This window comes from Zeus faber (assembly GCF_960531495.2).
Source record: "Zeus faber genome assembly, chromosome: 17".
NCBI classification, from domain to species: domain Eukaryota; kingdom Metazoa; phylum Chordata; class Actinopteri; order Zeiformes; family Zeidae; genus Zeus; species Zeus faber.
In genome coordinates this window covers 9,391,499-9,404,605 of record NC_137204.1, presented here as the reverse complement: position 1 = coordinate 9,404,605, position 13,107 = coordinate 9,391,499, and the positions used below count along the sequence as shown (strand labels likewise).

Sequence of the window (13,107 nt, the reverse complement as noted above, 5' to 3'; positions counted from 1 at the left end):
ACACACACACACACACACACACACACACACACACACACACACAACACACACACTCTGTTGTTGCCACCACCACACTTTGTTTCACATACACACAGTGTTAAAAACAGTAACATGTCAATGGGGATTTGGCAATGTATTAAACCCCCCCACCCCCCAACCAAAACACACACACACACACACACACACACACACACACACACACACACACACACACACACACACACACACACACACACACACACACACTCTTTTATATACAGGTTAAACATAAGATGTGTATAAGTATTCTCTTACTCACTTCATCTTTGTTTTGGTAAAACACGCAGGTATTTAGAAATAGTTACATCCAGGTGTGGAGGAGACGTGAGGAAAAGATGGAGGTGTGACCGGCGACCTCTTTTGAAGTTGAACCCGTATTTAGAGGATTAATGAGGCCGTTAGGGGTGAAGGTGAAGGAATCGCCTCGGAACACACACACACACTGGAAATGGGTGGTTTTAAATACCTCAAGAAACTGCATTAAAAAGAATAGTTCATTTGAGGTTAATGAGCTCTCCTTGTGTAATCAAAGTGTTTTTGATCGCACTAGATACAAGAACATAAACGTATTTGTTTCTAACATCCTAGTTTCTTTTAAATGCTCATGAAATCTTTAAAAAACATTTTTTTTTACTAATGATCATTAGGGATCTATCGTCGATATGACGATCAGGCATGTGAATTTAACACTGCTGGAACATAATGTAACCACTCCGAGAGCAGGAAATATTAACATGTATTCTGTTGCATGTAATGGTTAACTTTTCAGGGTAGTTTGACCAAACATTATATCTTTTACCAGTTAGTTCAGTGCATTTCTCCTTCCTATCAGATTCACACCTAAAACATGGACAGCTCAGCTCTCAGCACTTAAATTCTCCGTCTATGGCCCCTGTATTTAAAATACATTCACTCGCTTGAAACCATTTGTTTTTGTTGGACTGACGTTAAAATATAGTTAAAAACAGATCAGACTCAAATTAGACACTACATGAGTGTTAAGTCAATACTTCATTTCTCAAGTTATATTGGGAGAACTAATATCTCTTTAAAGTAGCGTTACCTTTACTTCAGTATCACTCACCAGTAATCTACCCACTTTGCTTGTATTGTTTATTGTAAAAATAAATAAATAACATTTGCACAAATGCACAACTTCCATAACGTGAATTTGTTGATACACACTGAAAAAATTGTTCGTTGGATTTACTCAATTGAATTGTGGACATTGGTTGCACACAAATTGTTTGCTTTGGTAGCAGTTAACAGAACGTGATTTATTAAAGTTAATGGAATTTGATTGAAAGTAAACGAAACTATTTTATCACTTTACTCAAACTCAATTATTTTAACAATATTTAAAATTACATGAAATTAAATTATAAATGTAATTTTATGAAGTTATAAATCTATATATAAATATGAATACATATATACTGTATAACATTTTCAATATGAATAGAACAAATTAAAATGAAGGAAAAGGCAAATAATCAATATTATTGCTAATACATTTAGACTATTTTATGATCATTTTAAACCCTAACCACTTTTATTTTCATAAAACACTATGAGACTGTTATATTTTAAACCTTTACTCCACAAACTGGATGCAAGGCACAAGCCAAAAAATGCCAAAGATTTTCCAAAATTGAATTCAAACCAGGCTTTTCTTGGTTTAAAGGCCCCTGTTGTGAGGTTTCTATCACCATCTGTTTGGATGTTAAGCATAATACAGATTCAGTTCGTTCAGGTTGTAAACTGTTGGAATATCAAATATGAAATGATCATTTTCAGATGATCATTTCTGAAATCTTAAAAGACAATCTTGATTCTGCTGTATTTTTCGGAATATTAGTCTGTTGGGCAACCTTTTTACTTGCATTCAAAAACACACACAAAAAAAGGTTCTGGAAGTCAGTTATTTCTGCATTCCTCTCCAGTAAAAAGTATGTTCAAGTAAAAGTAGAACAGTAAAAAATCTGAAGAATTGTACATACTCTCTATTGTATACAACTACCCAAGTTCCAAAGATGGCATGTAAAGCTGATAAACTAGACATATTTTAATGAAAGAAGACGCAACCAAGAGCGGGTTGATTTGTTCGGTGGGAGAACTACTGAAAGACAGCAGACAGCGCAAAAAGAAAATGCAAAAAAAAAATCTTGAATGTTGTATAAGAGACTGCATCCATAAAAAACAATGCACCTTGAATGTGCCATGGGAAGATCTGGAGATTTTTGAACAATATATAATATATATGCCTACTGGTCATTTACGAGGTTTAGGTATATTTTTGCCATTCTGTTAGTTTAATTTAATTTTCCTATTGTTTTGTTGTCCATATTTGAGGCTTATTTTTTTAATGTTTTTGGCATTTGGTTTTTTGTACATTACCATTTTTTATTTTTTTCTCTCATCTTAGCTTTATCTTAGGTTCAGCTTTCTGGTTCACTGCTAGCTTTATTTTCATTCGTTTGGATAAATGACCATATTTTTCTGGTTTTTAGGACTTATTTTTTCACTGTTTTTCTGTTATTTCTATTTTTTAAATGTTTTGTTGTTTATCATTAGGTTTAGTGTATATTGTCATATTTTATTGTGTACAGTTAACAGTCTACAGTTAGCTTTCTTTGTTCCACCGCTTTATTATTATTATTATTATTATTATTATTGTCTGTATTTGTATGTAGGCTGTTGTTGACACTGCAATTTCCCTTTTGAGATGAATTAAGTATATATGCAGCTATCAATCCATCTTTCTGATCATCTAGTCGTTGTTCTAGTGTTGTTATATTGGTGTGATATATTAAGCAACCCCATTCACATCCTCTAACAATTTTACTACAGCTGTAGTATGATATAAATCATAGTGTTTAATTCAAATCATATTTTACTTTTCGCCTAGTTAGTAGCAACTTCAGCGTGCAAGTTTAATTACTTTTGCAATATATAAGTGGATTCGATAGTTATCACGAAAATACTGCATTGCTGCCAGTAAAAATAAATAAAAGAAGCATGGTTTATTTGGACTTTAATTGCAGATTAGTGTAAAAGAAAGAAAAAGGAATAAAAACAAAAAAACAAACAAAAACTGTCCAGCAGTTAATCAACAATTACAATTACGGGCATGGATTTATTTAATAACATTATAAATACTGTAAAGCAAGATAGGCAAAATACTTCCCAACCTTCGACCACATAACTTCTATCCTGCTAGGAGTCAATCAGGTTCCACTTTGTTGACAAAACATCGTTAAGTGACAACATTTAGATTTATTCACTGGGTCTACGAACTGTTTGGCAAGGCACACAGCATTTCAACATTTGTTTAACAGCTTTTAAGAAGGACACAATTGGGAAAAAAATCTCCAATGGATGCGCGTACTTTACTTAAAAAATGTAGGTTTTTTAAAATATGTATCCCTAAAGGCCTTTACGTGCTACAAAAGGCTTCCTTTTTACTTTGTTTTTCGAAACAATCAAATAGAAATAAGAGCCCCTGTATGAAAGACACATTTTGGCAGCTATTCATGGATATTCATATTATTTAATTATTAAATACAATTAAGGAAACAAATACATATTTCTGGAGCTATTCATGGCTGAGGTAATATATATGTTTTTTATCTATTTATATTTATTAAATAAAAGGAAATAAATATTTCTGGAGCTACTCATGGCTGAGGTAATATATATGTTTTTTATCTATTTATATTTATTAAATAAAAGGAAATAAATATTTCTGGAGCTACTCATGACTAAGTATGGTGATTACAATACAGCATGAGTACAGCATATGAAATAAATATTATTAACCCCTTAAAAACACATTAATTTTTGAATCATCGGATACAACATAAATCAGGTGGAAGCGAAACATGAATGCCACTGGAAGGAGCAGTCTGGTAACTTCTGCGAAGTAGTGAAACAGTCAACAATGAAATAAGCATGGGAATTCTATTTGATTTGAGTCCTGGAGTTTAAGCATTTCTGGCGGAAGGCGGGATGTATTCCAGACCGAGGTGAGCAAAGATCTCTTCTTCTGAACTTGCTTCCAAATACCTTGCCTGCGTTTCACAGAATAACAAGAGTAATCAGTTCACATAATGTAAGGTTTAGAACTAAAGGAATGTGCACAAAGCAAAGAAAAACCGTCCAGTCGGGAAGGTATGAAGCTGTGTTTAACCAGAAAAGAACCCACTGGCACACACTGCCTCTTTTTCATTTGTGTGGATGTTGTGGTTGCGTGTACCTGCTTGCGGTCATAAAGGGCGTGGCTGCTCAAATACATGGACTTCTCCTGTACCGCCCAGCGACGTAGCTCTCTCTCAAACAACTGTAAGAGATTTAGAAGTTAGAGTATACAATACATTTTATTTAAATATTATTAAAAAAATTTTTTGATTGGAAAACTTTATTGAAAATTCCTAAAATTACGATAATAACCATTATAGTTTATTTTCACCATTTCCTGTTGAAAATATGTATTGCTGGGGGGATAATTCAACTATTGTGAGGAGTGAATCGTGATTATTCCCTCAAGGTCTAAATTGATGACCAAAATCTGAAAATTAGTAAAATCTTTACCTATTATCATTAAATACATTTAGCGTTTTGGCGTTTTTGTTTATTGTTACAATTTGAATTTGACTTCCATTACTGTAACATGCAACTCAAAGAATTTTGAGCATGTTGTGTTACACAAATAAAGGTTATTATTATTATTATTGTTGTTATTGTTATTATTATTGTTATTATTATTAATATTAATAATAATAATAATAATATTATTAATAATAATAATAATAATAATAATAATAATAATAATAATAATAATAATAATAATAAATATAGCGGCAAGCAGCAATTTACGAGTGTCAAGCTAAAAATACTAAGACTAAAGAGCAAAAGGTGCGAGTTGCTGTTGGAACATACACTTCCTTCCTGTTTACGTGGCGCCTTTGGCAAATATATCGTGTGTTGGCCTGTTGATAGGCAGGGGCGTGTCTACGGGTGGGCATTTGCCAACCAGAGATAAGCATTGAATTTTGAATTATGCTATGTTTTAAGGTTGTGATGTCGCTCATGATTTCTCTCGTTCTCGGGCAAGGAATGTGGGGGGACAGGGTACAGGGTGCAGTCAGGGTGTACAGGGTGTGGCACGGTGGCACTGTTGGCACCGTGCTCCGGCGGGTTATCTCCCAAATAGGAGCCTTTCTGTGTGGAGTTTGCATGTTCTCCCCGTGCTCACATGGGGTTTCCTCCACCTCACGTCAGTAAGGACCCCCACCAAAAACATGCACCCATCATCGTCTGACCAGCGATGGACACTTATCATCTGGTCCCCGGGCGCGTCCACGTATGCTGCCCACTGCTCCTGGCTGTGGCCCCGGAGGAAGGACAAGCCAGGATGGGTCAAAAGCAGAGGATCCATTTCACCGGCCACCATCAAAGCATGTGCATGTGCATGTGTGTGTGTGTGTGCAAGCATGTATTGTAGCGTGATGTGTTGCGTGACGAATACTCTTCTTTCATGGTCGCATGCACGCACGCACGCACACACACTGTACATAAAATCCCGCTATACACTGACAAAATAATCTATAGAAAACAGGCTATGTTTCTAATATTTAATAAAAGATACATTATTTATTAATTTTATATCAAACATGTCAGACCAAAGTGGTCGTACCCTGGAGCCCTGTACTATGTATGCTAATATATAACTTACTACTACACCCTTGTTTACATACCCTATTTAGAAAGGGGAAAATTTTTATTGTTGCCCACCCAAATAATACAAATGCCCACCCAAAGGTGACACACCTAGTGTTAGGACTTTCAGAACTTTTTTGATCATTTTGAACAATGAAAGTCCCGGGAACCTAACGTTGGTTTGGTTGAAATTGGACAAATGTACTATGAGGAGCTGTGGAAAGTTTGTTCAGATTATTCAAAATGGCGGAGCATCAAACTGGCAGAAAATCTGATTTCTGGTCTAAAATTTGAGATTGCGACTATTGGGATCAATTGTGAAAAAAACCGACCAGGTGGGACATGGCGACCCAGAAAAAGCGGCGGAATAATAATAACAACAAAACTAACAATAACAATAGCAATAATGGTATGATAATAAATAATCATTTGTAAGACTTGGACAATAAACGCGAGGCACCAATTAATAAAGTTTACCTTTGATCCTGTCCAACCCAACAGGGCATAAGAAAACTGGCTTTTGGGAGAAACCACCAGGTCGACTCTCACTGCTCTCCAAGCTTCCGGTCGCAAGTCTGTCTGATGAAACCAAAATATATCACTAAGTACTATATAAAGTATATTGTACACTACATTAAGACTAGGGGTGTCACAATTCTCAAAATCCACGATTCAGTTTGACTTTTGATTTTAAGGTCACGATTCGAATTAAACCTATATATTTTTTTCCAGCACTGACAGCGATGCCATTGTTAAGCACCTTTCACACATGGTTCCCAGTAAATTACGTAAGTTTCCTGCACTGCCAGTGACTTTCACCATTCACACATGCAGCTACATTCAGAAAAAAAATCTGTCTTGCAGCTTTTCACACATGCCATGATAACGCCAGAATATATGGGGCAAGGGACAGTCCAGCAGAAGTCACCCGGCCATCGCAGTCCGCAGCCCCTGGCCGGAGAGCAACAGAACAGTAGCGCACGCAGCTCATTAACTTGCGCGCACAAAGAGGACGTATGTGGACGTAGCACGCAAATATAAATAAATATGCCTGAAATAAATCCTGAAATAAATAAACGAGGAAATAAATAAAAATGAATGTAAATCCCATGAATCAGAATGAAAGATCCACCCCCACCTCGGCCGGCGAGCGTGGGGGTGGGTCTTTCATTCCGATTCATGGGATCTTTCATCACTTTCATTGCGCCGTGGGTTCTAGTGAGACACCTCTGAATCTTATGTGAAGCTGCCATTTTCAAGCACGCAAATTAAGGAAGCGAAACTCCTGAAACTCGCCCCCGGAATCCACTGGTGGGAGGGTGCAGTGTGCATTGAGGGATGTGGTGCAGTGGACTCCCTCCGCGGAGCCGAGGGCAGCTTTCCCAACTCCAAGTCGTTTCGGAGCTGGGAGAGCCACAGTACACTTCGGAGGACACCGCACCCTCCAGCGCACCCTCCAGCGCACCCTCCAGCGCACTCCCCAGCGCACCCCCCAGCGCACCCCCCAGCGCACCCCCCAGCGCACCCCCCAGCGCACCCTCCAGCGCAGCCTCCAGCGCACCCTCCAGCGCACACTGCATTTGTTTACCAGCGGATCTCGACTGCCCCAATATGGCGACAATGTCGGACAATATTGCCCACAAAAATACAGGGAGAACAGTGAACCTGCTCGTGATTGCTAAGTCATTTCGATCGAATCTTCGAATTGGAGTTGTGACACCCCTAATTGAGACGCCTGTGCAAAGCATTTCCTATCAGTACCTTTGTATCGGGGTGACTAGTTTCCTCTTTCTGACGCTCAACACGGTCCTTGCTCAGTTTGAAGATGGAGAAGCACTTCTCAAAGTAGTCCATCGAAGAAGAGGGCCGACTGGGACCCTTGCTGGATTCGTGATAGCTGTTCCTTGAACAGGTGTGGTACAACAGAAGCCCCTTGAGAGGCATTCAAAAAACGGTTTAGCAAGGCACACGTTCCAATCAAATCTTAAATTTTAAGTAAGTATCAAACTCTATACAGATTATTTGAGAAAGGAAAACACATTTCGGATTGTTCAGAATACCGATGAAATCCGGGATTGTGCGATTTACCTGGGATTCCAAACGGGAAACCACTTTGGCGATCAGCCCCTTCTCTGCGCATTCGGCCGGCTGGGTGATCAGAAAATCGACATCATGGCCTGTCGCCTTCCCTCTAAAAGGGTCACGAGCGAGTCAGTAAAGTCATTTGGTCACAAGATCAGAAAACTGATTGTACTTTGGATATTTAGGAGATAAAAAATTCCATCTTCATACCTCCTGAATCCTCCGGTCAGGGTAATTTCCGCCCCCGGTGATATGCTGATGGCAGCTTCCTTTACAATCAGACCAATGGCGTCCGCCTCCGCCTTAGTGACTGGTTGGCTGAGGTCATCATAGTACGTAAGACCTACAACACAAAGAAATGCTAATTACACAAGTCTGCAACTAACAATTATATTTAAAATGGTTCTATGTAATTAATTTAGACCAATGGTAAACTTTATTTTTTTTCACAGAGCCCCCCCTCCCTTGGATTTCAAGGACTTGATGATACTTGCAATTCCTCGGCAGCTCACTAGGGGGCACCACAGTTCGAAGACCAATGATTTAGACCAAGTACACACACACACACACACACACACACACACACACACACACACACACACACACACACACACACACACACACACACACACACACACACACACACACACACACACCTGCTTGTTGTGCTCTGTTGAGCGTATATCCTGAGCTCCGTAGCAGCTGAAGGCTATGTATTCCCTCTCTAAACCATCGATTTGCGGTCTTCACTCCGACCCCGAAAATACCTGTTAGAACCTGAAACGTACATTAGTACGGAGAAAGTTAATGTTTTTTATGAGAATGAAAGTGCTCAACATTAGCATTTTGATTTTCATTGTACCCAAGTCTCCCTATTAAGTTCTATCATTTATGTTTATACTTGTATATTACGTAATTTTTGGCTATATCTGTTCTGTATTTCTAGCTATTTGTGTACATTTTCTATATTTGTTTATTTTTATCCTTTTTTTTTCCACGACTAATTTTTGCAGACATTTGTTTTTTTTTTTATAAAAATCTTTTAAATATTCTGAAATTCAATTCATTCATTTTTTGGAAGGTTTACGGATGCCGTCTTGAACATATTTACACAATATACTCTTATTTCTCACTTGGGGTCAATTTCATTTTGATGAAACTAGATAAAACATAAAAAATGTTTAAAAAAGACTATTGTCTTGTCAGAGTAAGCAACTATTATGCTCAGCAAATGCAAGTTTGGCGACTTTCTTACATTAGATTTACAAAGATGTAAAAGCTTGAATTTGCTATAAGAAATAAAATAAAACTAGAAGACTGCTACTGGAGAAACTATCCCATACATAAACATAAGTGAAAGAAAAACATGTATAAATTCACAATATCTCAGGTAAGTAGAACAAGCATAAAAAAACCCCAAGATTTTGCCCGTCAGTTAAAAGTGACAGGTTTTGTAGAACATTTCACTATATATATTATGTGTCCCTTATGTAAGGAACATATACAGCCAAACATACAGTTCTACAACACCTTAATATCACGTTAATGTCTTTTAAAGGGTTGAGGGTAATTAGACCAAGTAGGAAGTAGTTTAACTGTTTGACTCAAATAACTGATTAGTTATAATTTCACCAAATAATTATATGATTGACTAGAACATATTTTGCAATTGATCAAACAGACCTTCATGGAATTATAGTGCTTGGACTGCTGGGTAGCCTCAACCTCGCTTGATATTCCATTCTCCAAAATGTCCTTCAAAATCATAAGAGGATGAATATAAGGAATTAATGATGCAGAGCTAGTTCTTTCAGAAAACCTGACAGCACAACATGTTTCCATGCCCATAATGGGCCAGCCTCTTTAAGCAGTAGAGGCCAGGCACCAAACTCAAACGATGCAAAATAAAGATAATTTTACAGGAAATCCAAGAGTTGTCTGTCAGAAAATACATTAAATGATTCCTTTTTTGGACCTTGGTGACCCGCAGCATGTGTTCCCCGAGACAGGGTAGGCCCCTGAGCTGATGTGCTCCCGTCACCCGCCAGTCGAGGGACTTCAGCAAGGCTGCGGCCCGCCGAAACGCCACGCCTCGCCCTTCATCCGCATTAAACTCAGCACTTTCGGCCAGAACGGAGAGAGCATCCTGAGACAGAAAACAATTTGAAAAGCGAGAAAGAAAATGTGTAGGTAGATCAGATGTGTCGGCGTAAAATGCACAGTATATATAAGAGCAAATTAAGTGAAGAAGAGACACACGGTGAGAGGGCTGTTGTGGTCCTGTGATGGGGTGTTCCTCTGACACGCATAACTAGGCACTGAAAACACGGCATCTCCAACTCCATTTCTTTGTTGCTCCTAAGAAACAGAGCAATGTTATTTATTTTTAACGACAGGCCAGGCAATAAGCCATATCAAATCCCATTTATGATACCTGGAGGATGTGTCTGTCCAGGATCTCCACGGGGAGCCCTTCACGCATGCTCTCCGTATACCAGCTGATGTCCAGGAGGCAGGCAGGTCTCTCCCTCTTCCGTCCCTCTGGGTGTGAATCCACCCAGGCCCTCACTTCGTCTCCACTGTTCTCTTCAGATACAATGTGAGTCACGGATTCGCTGCGTGCGAAGGACGAAAAGAAAAGCATTTACTGGCTTTACTTAAGGGTTCTCTCTTGTCAAAACTTGGGGTTAGGAAGGACAGAGTTGGCCTTTTGACACTCTAATGCCCCTTTTCCATTAGCGCCAGTAAGGCTACAGCCTGAGCCGTACGCACCCGTGTTCAGAGCACGGGTTGCGGGCACGATCCGAATTGAATTTACATTACGGCCTCACGATGGGTCTGAGTGACCAGACAAATAAGCAACCTCTTCAAAAACAAGCTCAACACCTATAGGCAGGCATACAGGCAGACAGACTACAAGCCTATTTTGTGTGAGGACTTTCAAAGAGACAACACTATTACGTATTATTTCTCATTCCTAATTATTAACAGTAGGTGGTATTAGCAACTTGTAGTAAATATATGGTGTCGTTTCATAGATCTGGGGAAATCTTCATAAAAATCATTATTATAATCATACACAGTGACATGATGTAAAAAGCCTGCGATTTATACATCCGCAAAGGCCGTGGCGGCCTACGCAGCATGGTGCTGTTTTTAATGCTTGTGTGAGAGAGACCAAAGAGGTAGTGAGAAACCCGCTGCTCACAAAACAGAAATGAAGCTCACGACACCACTATCTTTATTAAACTCGTGCCACATCATGCGGCAAACCTTGGCTATTTGTAAGCCTCTGTGGTTTAATGTTGACTGTCAGTCGAACCCTTTGTTTTATTCTAGTTCCGTACCGGTCCCCCGCTCATTTTCATTGGGTCTTCTGCAACGCAGCGTCCCATCAATACAATACAAACTACCTTGAAGGTTTCTCAAACGTATTTGTAATAATATATTAATTGTGATCGTGTATGTTCGCAATAATTTTAATGTTTTGTTGCAGTACATCTACTAACCACTAAATGCAGCAGTGGGCGTCTTGTTTAGAAGCAGTGGGTACAACGCAGGTGGCGAAGGAGAAGCCACCCGGCGGACACGACCTTTTCGAGCGCATACTTTTGGCATTTACACACAACTGACACATTGCTCCATCGCATCGGGTTATCACAGTTATGCTCGAGGTGCGCCGTACTTTTGGGGTAAGAGCAGCACTTTACCAACAACGGGTCGCTGGCACAAGTCCCATATATCGACCACGCGACTGTCCGCGCTCTCTATTCTGACAGCGTCGCTGGTATTTGACCGTTTAGAAGCTTTCTGTATGACGTCATCATTTCCTAACAAAGCTTCCTAACTCTTGGGTGAAGAGACCGGGGGCGTGGTGTCATACTAGTGAACAACAATATGACGGCAGGTACTTTTATTTCATACAATTAACAATCCCGAAGAATGACGATTACAAGTGAGGGCAAGTAAAACCAAGCCCACCGTGCGACCACAAAAAGGTGAAGAAGACGTCCCCCCCGGTACCTGTACGTCTCCTCTACCATGAAGCCTTTACTTCTGCCGAGATGTGAGAGGAAAACTCTCCGACTGGCCCCCATTTTACGTTCCAGCAGAAATATGACAACATGCGGGAACCGGACCGCACTTTTACTTGTGCTGCCGCTGCGGGGAGGCCGGTCAGAGCCCGAGGCGGCTGCTCTTCTCCGTTTCAAAGGCACCATGGCTGACGAGCCTCCTCTTCTAGAAGCTTCCCCGTTTGTTTACGTTACACAAGTGCCCGGCACGCTGTCACGCGTCACCCCCCCGGGTCAGCGCCAAGCCGGACGTGACGTCACTCTTTCAGGTCGGAACGAAAGTGATGAGTTGAGTCGTATCTTCTAGCATATTATTATTATTATTATTATTATTATTATTATTATTATTATTCAATTCAAATCATAATTAAATAAAACCAAATTAAATATGTATTATTATAATTCGAATATCCAACTAAAGTACAAGGAAGCACAGTCTACACAGGCGTGGGAAGTGACAGGGATTACATGAAATAAAATACACTACATCAAACATTACATTAATAAATGTAATGTAGGTAAACATAATAATACGTACCAGGACAAACATACACTACTCACAAAAAGTTAGGGATATTTGGCTTTCAGGTGAAATTTATGGGAAATGTAAAAAGTTCACACCACAGTGATATTATATCACGAAAGTAGGGCATTTAAGTAGAAGCATGCAATGGTCATTTCCTCATCTCAAAACAATTTATTGAAACAAAAGCCAACAACAGTGGTGGGTTTACCACAACAAAAAATGTCAATGTCTCAATAACTTGTCATGTGCCCTTGAGCATCAACGTGAATCGACTTTCATCAGAGAACAGCACTTAGGCCACTGGTCCCTCGTCCAGTGTAAATGCTCCCTGGCCCATGCAAGACAATGATGCCTGTGCCTGGTGGTGTGGTCAGGTATCCTTGCAGGTCTTGGGTGCCTCTCACCTCCCTTAAATATGCCTGGAGTTGAGTGGCATTCATCATCCGTTTCCGCAGGGCACTGTTCACAATGAAGCGGTCATCAGTGTGGGATGCGGCCATAGGACGTCCCCTACGATGCCTTTCTGTGACTCTTCCAGTCTCTGTATCTCTGTTGCAACCTGCTGATGACGCTCTGACACTCTAAGCTCAGTGGCCACTTCCCTCTGAGAACATCCTGTTTGAAGCCTCGCAAGGCGAGGTAGGCTTGATCAATTGTTAGGTGTCGTCT

At 39.7% G+C, this 13,107-nt stretch overlaps 1 protein-coding gene across 1 annotated transcript; it reads right to left on the bottom strand.

The window, feature by feature from the left end:
• Positions 1-3,056: 3,056 nt before the first annotated feature.
• polm (polymerase (DNA directed), mu) lies at positions 3,057-12,117 on the bottom strand. The gene is made up of 12 exons (XM_080017306.1): positions 11,863-12,117; positions 10,274-10,454; positions 10,099-10,197; positions 9,815-9,985; positions 9,523-9,594; positions 8,496-8,616; positions 8,050-8,182; positions 7,846-7,948; positions 7,519-7,689; positions 6,235-6,336; positions 4,295-4,378; positions 3,057-4,109 (listed from the first exon to the last, which is right to left on the bottom strand). The coding sequence occupies exons 1-12, from the start codon at positions 12,057-12,059 to the stop codon at positions 4,023-4,025; spliced, it is 1,521 nt and encodes a 506-aa protein (XP_079873432.1). The 5' UTR covers positions 12,060-12,117; the 3' UTR covers positions 3,057-4,022.
• Between the last annotated feature and the right edge of the window lie 990 nt (positions 12,118-13,107).

Bases quoted from the DNA above. Each gene is read 5' to 3' on its own strand.
- polm (XM_080017306.1), bottom strand. From the start codon at position 12,059: ATGGTGCCTTTGAAACGGAGAAGAGCAGCCGCCTCGGGCTCTGACCGG. The intron at 10,455-11,862 runs GTACCGGGGGGG...CTTCGCACGCAG, and splicing joins ATGGTAGAGGAGACGTACAG to CGAATCCGTGACTCACATTG. The intron at 6,337-7,518 runs GTACTGATAGGA...TGGTTTCATCAG, and splicing joins CTAGTCACCCCGATACAAAG to ACAGACTTGCGACCGGAAGC.